This window comes from Mus caroli, chromosome 8, assembly GCF_900094665.2.
Source record: "Mus caroli chromosome 8, CAROLI_EIJ_v1.1, whole genome shotgun sequence".
Lineage (NCBI taxonomy): Eukaryota > Metazoa > Chordata > Mammalia > Rodentia > Muridae > Mus > Mus caroli.
Window position 1 is genome coordinate 71,197,711 of NC_034577.1, and position 10,339 is coordinate 71,208,049.

Sequence of the window (10,339 nt, forward strand, 5' to 3'; positions counted from 1 at the left end):
TAGCATGCATGAAGCCCTGAGTTTCATTCCCAGTGCCACACAGAACAGGATGTGGTGGCATACCAGTGATCTTAGTATTTGGGGAGGGTGGCAGGAGGCAAGATGGCCAGGAATTCCAGGTCATCTTCGGCTATATGGCAAGTTCAAAGCCTGACTGGGGTATATGGAGTATGCCTCTTAAACTAAGTCAAACAAACAAAACCCTGGATTTCTCAAAGTGTTTCCCCTGTACAAGTAAAAATTTTAAATTTGGGTCAAGGATTTTTTTTTAAAATTTATTTAGCTTGCGATATATTTTCTAAAAATAGCACATTTATAGGAACATTTAAATATTAATAGCTTACATTTTAAGTAACGTGTTGCAATCCTACCACCTGGCATGTCTTGGCACCATTCCCAAGAATGCCTACACCTTTAAACCTAAGGTAATTTACCACTTTTCTTCTTCCAACACAACGTCAAGACCGAAGTTCCAATAAATTTAAATGATACGAGATGCTATTGTATGCTAGTAAAATAAAATTCTGACGTCCCAAGAGGTTGTTAAGTACCGGATCCACAGACCCAATTGGACTGCTCATTTCTAAGCCTCTAGCTCAGGTCGGATTCCCTGTAGCGTTGTCACCGAACTTAAAAAAAAAAAAAAAAGTAATTTCTTCTAACAGGGACAGCTCTTTGTGTGGCAGAGCGCAGCTGTTATGACAGAATGAGCAGGCATGCCCTTGGCAAAGCCAGATCTTGTCAGAGTGTGAGAGCTGTCCCAATTTCAATCAACCGTCAACGCTTCATTGAGGGTCAAAACGGGTTGGCCTTAGGCTGGCGGTTCCAATGGCCTCGGGTGAGGTGCCCGGTTTTCTGCTCTAAGCGTTTAGCCACCCCTAAGAAAACGCTAGGAGGGGAGGCCCGGGCTGGGGTGCGGACAGGTGCGTCCTCTGGAACTACACAAAGGGCCGGCGGCACCGCCACTGAGCCCCTAGCAACTGCACGCAAGCAGCGCTCGCGCGCTTTCCGCCGCCCCACGGCGCTCAGGGCGGGAGGCTCGCCGGGAGGGCGGGGCGGCGCGCGCAGGTCAGCGGCGTAAGCGACAGCCACCCTCGGGCCTGCTCGCGGACGCGGCCTGGGAAGCGCGAAGGCAGTTCTAGGTTCGGCACCGCTAGCATTGTAGGGATTTGTAGTCCGCGAGCCCGAGGGGCACCTCCCCTCCGGGTAGGCCGACCCAGGCGTCCCCGCCCTCTGCACGAGGACTTCCTGCCGCGGCTTAAACTACAACTCCCGTCGTCCGCTGCGCCGAGGGCTGAAAGCGAAAACAAATTCTAGGCTGCGAGGTTGCTGCCCTCCGCCCGGCGCCCCTTCCCGCTCCCCGCCCCTCAGGCGCCCTCCGGCGAGGTGGGGAGACGAGCGGCCGTGGCTTTCTCTCCGGGTTTCCTCGGTTCTCGGCGTGGGGTGCGTGCGGGAGACGCAGGCCTCGCTTAATCTCAGCCGGGCGCGCCGCCGGGGCTTTTCTCGCCTCACACCGGTCGGGACCCGGAAACTTGTGGGGGCGGCGACCCCCGGGCTGCCCGCGGGCGCGTGTCCCTCCGCGGAGGCGGCCGCGTGCGGATGGCCATGCACTAGGCTGGGCTCACCTATGCTCTGGGAGAACGCCGGCCACCGCCTCGGGCCGCTGCCGCCGCCGCCTCTTCCTGCCGCCGCTCGCCGTGTCCGCGTCCGAGCCGGAGCCCGAGCCGCAGCCTGCCCCAGGCCCGGGCGTCGAGCAGCCGGCGGCGCGGCCATGTGGGGCTAGTTCGCCCCGCGCACGCTGCAGCGGACCGGCAACATGGAGGCAGCCGTCGGCGCGCCCGACGGCGTGGACCAGGGCGGCGTGGGGCCGCTGGAGGATGAGACGCCCATGGACGCCTATCTGCGCAAACTGGGCTTGTATCGGAAATTGGTCGCCAAGGACGGGTCGTGCTTGTTCCGGGCTGTGGCCGAGCAGGTAAAGGACCCGGGCGGGCGCGGGGCTGGGTGCGACACGCCGCCCGCAGCTGCCTGGCCGCCCACGGCGGGGCTGCGCGTGGCTCGCTGTCGTCACAGCGGCCCATTGTAACGCCGGCACGGGACCGAGTGAGGACATCTCGGGCGGCCTGCTCGCAGCCTGACCGCCAGGGACCCAGCGACATGCTGTTTTTGAGTTGTGTTCCGCGTTCACCTGCGCTCAGTTTTTAGGAGCCGAGTGTTCCCACTAGTTAACCTCATGTTTACTGGAGGAGGTGCGGCACTCGGTGTGACTGCTTCACATTTCTTTTTTCCTGTTGTTGGACTTTGGAATGCGGGGCAGTCGGTCTCACCGGTGTCACTCGAAACAGGCGGCCAACTTTGTTGTTTAAGGAAAGCAATCTTTCTGTATAGGGTCTTCCCAGTGACTTAATCTTGAGTAGGTCCCACACTATATTATGTTGGAATCAGGCAAGAATTTACTCTTCTAAAAGCCTTTAATAGGATGGATTTTCAGTCTAGGTACATGTCGGTTTTTGTTTTTGTTTTCCTTACTGGTCAAAAATTATTCCCAGTACAGATCGAACATTTTACCAAAGAGAAGTGAGTTAGAACTCAGGAGTGGGACGAGTTCCAGGGAAGAATACTCAAGGCTTTTCTTTTTTGAGAGGGAGCCCTTTTCTCCATGTTATGTAATCAGATGTAGGTGTGGGGTCACCAAAACCCATCCTATATTTGAAGACTAGCTGCTAAAGTAGTTGGATTAAAAAAAGTTTCACATTACTGCTCCAGTTTGTATTTCATACCATTTACAGTTTGCTTTCCTTTGGCTTAATCTGGAGTTTTTATGGTTTTGTCCCCTCCCGCCCGCCCCCTTTTGTGAGCTAACTAGCTTTTAAGATTTCTGTTTTAGAATCACCAGGCTATGTATTTTTCAGAGTATGTAAATATGGAACAGTTTGCACTGATGACAGGTATGTCCATTGAAACATTCTTTGATACTTCCCAAACCATCCTACCATTTGACATCTCTTATTTTCAGAAATTTAGGAAGCTCCAGAGTGGGTGCTGTTTCCAGCCCAGTCTTTACTGTTACATAGGTAAACAGTCTGCTCCATTTGTGGGTTTTCCAGATGAAGAAGATTCTGTCTCCTTGTCTCAGCCTTCTTGGCCTCTAGCACCTCTAGAAGCTGAAGCGGGGAAGTGAAGCCATCCCATGGTGTCGGTTTATATTATAGTGCATTAGCATTAGCAAGTTTGTGGAGGATGGAGGTAGATGTTAGTGTTTGGAGTTGAATTATCCAGGCCTATTTAAATTGAGACAGAAAGGTGTGTTTCTGCCCATGAGACATGCCACAGATTCTTGGGGAATAGAAGAGCAGCTTGGGGGACTCAGTGTCTACACAGTGGGCAAGAGCTAGTTGCACTAAGAACTCATTGATAGGGGTAAACTCCGTTTCTGCCTTGGGATCTGGGTTAGTCTTAAAGGACCTAACCTTTACAAATTTGGGGACGCTTTATTTTGAATATATTGAGCCTACATCTAGGGGAAGCATAATAAATATTCCAGTAGATCCAGACTGAGTGAGGAAGTAATGGTGAGGAAGAATGTGTTAACCTCCGCTGCCTTTAAAAAATCTGTAGGAAGGATTTGTTTTAGTGGAATTTCTTTTCTGGTAAATAGTTGAGTAAATATTTTTAGAGTCAGGAAGCTAAATAGTCCTAAGAGAAGAGGACGAGACCGCGCCTGAGATTAGCCTTTTCCCCTTCAGATTACCTGATTTAGAGATGCTTTTTCCTTTTTTTTGCACTTGTGGATTTGGGCCTGCAGGAAGCCTGACCTGAATCAGCTCCTAGCCTTGTAGCTAAAAATAGGGCACTCTTAGAGGACTTGCTAAAACAGTGTCTCAGCCTTTCCCTGTGTTTATCACTACCTTGTCTTAAAGCTTCTACCTTTAGCCTATTTTCATGGAGCAACATAGCAGACCACTTGAATTTTGAGTGTCCAGGGATTGAGAAGTAATTTACTATTTGAAGAGTTGTCATTTCAGTCTTGCTTTTCTTGCATTGTTTGACTTACTAAATTATCAATATTCTACACTTCATGTACATTGCTGAGAGTTTTGCATCTGGATTGCAGGTTCAGGTTGATGCCATGTTCTAAAATCTTTGTTAAAAGGAGAAAAAAAAAAGATATTTGTGATGTAGTTGCTGATGAGAAATGAGCTTTTACTAATGTCTGTCTGCCACCTGTTGTTAGGTGAATGGCTTGAACACGCACCACCAGAGGCGTCTTGCTGACAGGCAAGCCCTATCCGGTGACAGTGTGGCTCACTCAGATTAATAATGCTTGATCCATAACAGTGTCTAATGCAGCTACTGGGAAAGATATATTGCCAAATGTAATTTGTTGAGATGGCAAGCAGTTGGTGTTTTTAAAAATGCGTGGATGGTTCTTGTGATGCAGGAAGCTTAGACTGTGTAAGGCTACTTTTTAGATGTCCTAAAACAGTAAGAAAAAAGAGAATCCAGCTGCACGTTTTACACCTCTTCTGGATAACAACCAAGAACTGTAGATGCCACTTCCCCTGACAGCCCGTATGTTCTAACAAGCCAAAAACCAAAGATGGACTCTTTGAGGTTACCTTTTTAATTTACCAGCTGAAAAACAGTTATCCAGGAGAGGTGTAAAATGTGCAGCTGGAGCCCCTTTTTTCTTAAGTTCTTCTCACTTGAACACTAGAGAGATTCAGTTGGAGTTGTAACTCTTAAAGCTACATTCTCTACATTTTCTTGTAAATCTATAAGAGGCTTTGATAGTTTGAAGTGATGTTTTATTTCAAGTGTATATGGGTGATGTGGAGATAGGGGCTTTAACGATGAACTTTAGAGTACTGGGAATACCTTCATTTTAAGATACCTATTCATAGAAAGTAATTTAGTTTCTTTAAACATGGTGAAAGTATTGAAGATGAACTTTTGATATGAAATTTAGTTTGCTTCATTTCAGAGCTCAAATTTTGATAAAATTCCAGTGAAGGTTTTTCTGTCTGTTTTTGTTGAACTGATTATTTAGGGAGATTACAGATGAGAGGTCTGAACTTATTTTTTTTTTTTTTTTTGGTTGGTACTTGATGATTTTGTTTGCATTTATTCATTTATTTTTGTGTGTATGTCTTTGAATATACTAGTGCATATATGTGGCAGACAGTTTGTGGGCTCAAACTCAACCAAGGGCCTTTACCAGCTGAGCCATCTTGCTAGCCTTGGGTTTAGATGTAAAAACAAATGCACAGCCTCTTCCCAGTTTTGCATGTCTGCTCATTTGGGTACATTATCATGGTGGGGAGGGGAGCATGGTGTATAGGGAGGCACTGGAGGAGTAGCTGAGAGTACATCGTGATCTGGGACTGGGGGGGAGCCGTGCAATACAAACCTCACATCTCCTAATCCTAATTCTTTCAAATAGCTTTACTGGTCACCAAGCATTCAAATAAATGAGCCTATGGGAGCCATTCTTATTCATCCCACTGGTCTGTCATGTCACAGTGCTCAGAGGAAGGGTTAGAATGAGAAAAGAAAAAGTTACAGAAGGGAATGGACAGGCTTAACTGTTGGTTGTCACACTTCAGTTTGCTTTTGACGAAATGCTTAATAACGTGCTGCTTTTTTGTTTTAGGTGTTGCACTCTCAGTCTCGGCATGTGGAGGTTAGGATGGCCTGTATCCGCTACCTTCGAGAGAACAGAGAGAAATTTGAAGCGGTAATTGTTAACCTCAGATGTGATCATGTCTTACTTGGATTGACATTGTGACCATTGGAAATATTCTAGTTGATATTTCACAGGCTAGACATTTTAAAGTACATTCTTTTCTTGAGAATTTCATAAATGTGTATATATTATAATTTGACCGCATCTATTTCCTTTTTTCTCTTTTCTTTTTAAAAATAACTCATTGAGTAATTTCTCAGCTTGAGTGTGTTCTTGTGAGCCCTTCCCCTATCCATACTGGAATTTTGGCTATTTCAGTTGTGTGAGTAACCACTGCCTATGAGTGCAGAAGTCTGTGTTGTGTCTAGAAGACAGCATTTCACAGTGTTCCTCTTCATCCTTCAGATTCTGTTCCCTCATTTTTGGGGGTGGGGAGGTTGATAGATGTAGATGTCTCCTTTAGGGTAGATCACTCATTCTCATCACTTTTACAAGTTATGTCTCTGTTGGTCTCTGGCTTCTCTGACTCAGGTGACAACACAGACCCAGGTATAAACCGTAAGTGTTTATAAGGCAGTTAGATACATGTCTATTTAGCAAAACGAACAGCTGTTAGTTCCCCTAGTGCCTGTGACCTTCCTAGCCATTGTTCAGAAGGAATGAATTCCCTTCCTGGAGCAGGTTTCATCTAATCAGAAAGCAGTTGGTTATTTCCAAAACAGTCATGCATCTATTGGACCAGTGGGTATATCTTATCTGGCAAGTCAATATTGTAGCATTTGTGGATTCAGGGCTGGATAAGACTAGTATTTTCTCTCCCAGCAGCCTTCATAAATAATATCTTCTGATATTATAAATGCTAGCCAGAAGGGGGAAAGTTCCTAGGTCAGTTCTAGCTTTATTTCTTTCTCTGTGGACCCCAATCCAGATTTGTGGTGTATTCATAAGTTAGGTCTTGCCATTCTGGTGGGCTGTGAAGAACGGTGGCAGTATCCTGTATTCTTTTTGGTCCCTTTGAGGCCTTCCTGACAAATAACTCATAGGGAGGCACTTAAAATGTATGTGTTAGAATTTAAAAGAGTTTTAAAATTTGATAGTATACAATTTGTAGAAGAATTCTTGATCTAAAAATATGCTGTAGGTGTTGAAAAGACTTCTATAGATTGAGAAGGTAGATGATTTTACGGTTTAAATTGATCACTTTTGCTAAGTTAACTACTATTGCAAATTAAATAAAATTGAACTTAGTGGTCAGATGGAAATACTTTAGCACTTGCCTTAGTTAATTTTCTACGGCTTTGACAAAGCACCATAACCTAGGTAATTTATTAAAGAATGTAAACATTTGGGACTCACAGTTGTGTAGGGTAGTAGAACTCATTGACCATCATGGATGGGAGCATGCAGACAAGGCAGGCATGGTACTGGAGCAGTAGTGAGAGCTTACGTCTTACCCACAGGTAGGAGACGGAGCTAATTGGTCATGGGCTTTTAAAACCTCAAAGCCCATTCCCAGTGGCACACCTCCTCCAACAAGGACAAATACCCTAATACTTCTGAAACAGTTCTACTAATTGGAGATTAAACATTCAAATTGGGGAGGGCCATCATTCAAACCACCATAGCACTTTTTCAGATTTGTCAATTGCTATAATGAAAGAAAAATGGTTGGGTATAGACTGAGTAAAGTTATTTTATGATAGAGACAATAAAACAAACTGTAAAATAGAACTCTTGATTGAAATGATCTGATTTCCTGTAACTCTTGTGGTTTAGCATAGTTGCTCGGATGGTTCACTCTGTCTCATTTGCCTGTACCTATGACCAGTACCAGATTAATCTGAAAGTTTTGTTTTGGGATTCCTCAGTTCAGAATGACATCAGCAGTGGCCTGCAATTTTCTTTCCTCTCTTGTTCGAAATTCCTGTTTTTTTCCTTCCCAGGCTTTCTGTGAACTAGCCTGTACTTGCTATCTTCTCATTTAGCCTTCTACCAGGTTGCCTTGATTCAGTTGGCATATCTTCCTCGCAGTGGTCTCCTTCTCATGCTACATTGGCACTCTGTGTAGTGGCTGCTCCACTGTGCCCATCTGAGTTCTGGCTAGCTCTCATCTTGAGTCATCTTCTTCCTGGAAACCTTTCCCAGCAACATTTCCTTTCAATTCTTTTGCATATTTATTACTGTTACTTAAGTATATATACAGATATTCATTATGACTACCTTTTTAGCATTACTGATAAAGTTTAGGTGTATATAAGAACTCAGTGACTCAAAGTGAACTTTAACAGTAAATCTGTTGCTGTTTGGCATATTTCTTAGACAGTATTCCTATTAGAATTAAAAAAGAATACATGTGTGTATGACATGTATAGCAGATCACCTGGAGCTGGGTTCCAGGTGGTTGTGTCCTGCCTGCTCTGAATGCTGGGGACTGAAACAAGGGCTTCTTCAAAAGCAGGGAGTGGTTTGTATCTCCTGAACCACTTTTCCAGGCCCCTAATATAATTTTTTTCTTACAGTTTATAGAAGGGTCATTTGAAGAATATTTAAAACGTTTGGAAAACCCACAGGTATGTACAATCTTATTTCTGCTGTGAGTATCCAAATATGTGTTATAATTCCTCGACAGAAAATCAGTAGTGTGTTGTGTGACACTTGAAGTGACTATACCCTTTGTGTAGTGTTTAATTGAAAGATAATTGGTTGGTGACATACCTTGAGGCAGAGACAGGTGCCTCTCTGAGTTTGAGGCCAGCCTGGTCTACAGAGCTAGTTTCAGGACAACCAGGGCTACACAGAGAAACCCTGGCTCAAAACAAAACAAAACAATAAAATAATGAAAAAGAAAGTTGATTAGAGCTCTTTCTAGAAGTTGTTTTGTTGTGAGGAGAGAGCTTTCTCTTCTGTGTTTGTCATGGCATATGAATGTAGCATACAGGATCTGTAATTGCATGTGTAGATGATATTTGGGATGATCTGTTAGGCTATAAGTGCAGCTTGGATAGGATGAAGCTTGATTTCTTTAGGGAAATGAGAGCAGGGAGTTCTTTGGGATGCCATTTCCTGTGATCAGCTTGTGAAGGGAGCAAAGACTTGGAAAAAAAAAAGGTAACAGGTTTGTCAACTCCTACCATTTCAGTATCAGTCATACTGAAGAGAGAACCAGCCTTCCTCCCTTCCTCCTTGTTTGAAAGGTTCTCACTAAGCCAGGTTTAATCCCAGTACTTAGGCAGAGGCAGGTGGATCTCCGAGTTCGAGGCCAGCCTGGTCTACAGAGTGACTTCCAGGACAGCCAGGGCTACACAGAGAAACTGTTTTGAACCTTCCCCCTCTCCCCACAAAAAAGCTTATCACTGAAACTCCGTATCATAGAATATAGGCTAAGGATATATATATATGTATGTGTGTGTGTGTGTGTGTGTGTGTGTGTGTGTGTGTGTATATATATATATTTTACAGCTTAGTAGCAGTGTTTTCTTAGCATGTTGTATTTCAGTCACCATAAGCCTCAAATGCCATGTTGTATGAATTAGTTAAGGTTCTCTAGAGAGATAGAACTGAGGAATGAGTGCGTATTCTCAAAGGCATTTATTGGGTGCCATTCATGATTTGAGCCCAGTAGTCCAGCAGTGGCTGTCTGAATGCTGGAGAGCCTGAGAACCTGAGGTGTGGCCATGTCCACAGTACTGGATCCCTCAGCAGTCCCAGTTTGGTGCTAAAGGCTTGGGGGTTGGAGGGTGGTACTGTAATTTTCATTTCACATCAGAAGATATTGGTTCTAATATCAGTGAAAGATGGCAGCAGGGTACATGGATACACGAGCAGTGTTCTGGGAAATGTGGGCATTGAATAGCACTCTTTTTTGTTTCGTTTCCCTTGAGATTTTTTTTTTTTAATCTCAGGCCTGATTTGGGAAAGCCTTGCCTTGTTCCTCCTGCCCACTTGAGTCTTCCCTGCATGTTACTGAGTTAATCCTCCTAGGAAGTACCCTTGTGGACCTAGCCAGAATTATATCTTAGCTGATTCCAGACCCAGTCAAGCTGACTACCAAGCATAACCACCATAGAAGCTTTTAGAAATTCCTAGCCTCCCCTATGTGTTAGAAGTAACACTGACGGGCTGGAGAGATGGCTCAATAGTTATGAGCACTTGTTGCTTTTGCAGAGGACCTGGATTTGGTTCCTAACACATGATGGTTCCAGTTCAGGGGATCTGACATCTTCTGATCTCTGTGGGTACCAGGTACAGGTGTGGTACATTTGCATACATGTAAGCAAGTACCTTCATACATAAAATACAGATAAAGTCTAAAAAAGTAATATGGGCAAAGGAAAAAGCTATGAAGAGTGAGGTAAGGGTAGAGGGAGTAATACAAGCGAAGACGAGTGCATCCACGATTGGTGTGTCTGATGGATCTGGAGCATCAGTGCCAGTGCTTGAGACACTGGAGAGATGTAGTCAGGATTTCGCTGTAATAGGCAGGGAGTCAGCTATAAATTAGGAAAGTGCGTGTGTTAGAACTACAGATGGAAAAAGGGTGGTACTGTAATTTTCATTTCATATCAGAAGATATTGGTTCTAATATCTTGTTTGGGAACGTTTAGTAGTCTCCATTAGTATTTTTTTCTTTTTCTTTTTTTTTTTTTTTTTTAA

General features: G+C 44.4%; 1 protein-coding gene across 4 annotated transcripts in view; it reads left to right on the plus strand.

Moving 5' to 3' along the window:
* The first annotated feature begins 1,586 nt into the window (after positions 1-1,586).
* The window catches only part of Otud4 (OTU deubiquitinase 4), a 39,183-nt gene continuing 30,430 nt past the window's right edge, over positions 1,587-10,339 (plus strand). For 2 of the 4 annotated variants that reach the window (XM_029480429.1, XM_021169568.2), the window contains exons 1-3: positions 1,587-1,975; positions 5,654-5,737; positions 8,206-8,256. In XM_029480429.1, the coding sequence (XP_029336289.1) occupies positions 1,817-1,975; positions 5,654-5,737; positions 8,206-8,256 (294 nt within the window). In that variant the 5' untranslated portion in view covers positions 1,587-1,816. Of the gene's footprint in view, positions 1,976-2,013; positions 2,250-2,849; positions 2,949-5,653; positions 5,738-8,205; positions 8,257-10,339 lie in introns of those variants that run through there. The other 2 variants (XM_021169569.2, XM_029480430.1) reach the window with 2 other exon arrangements.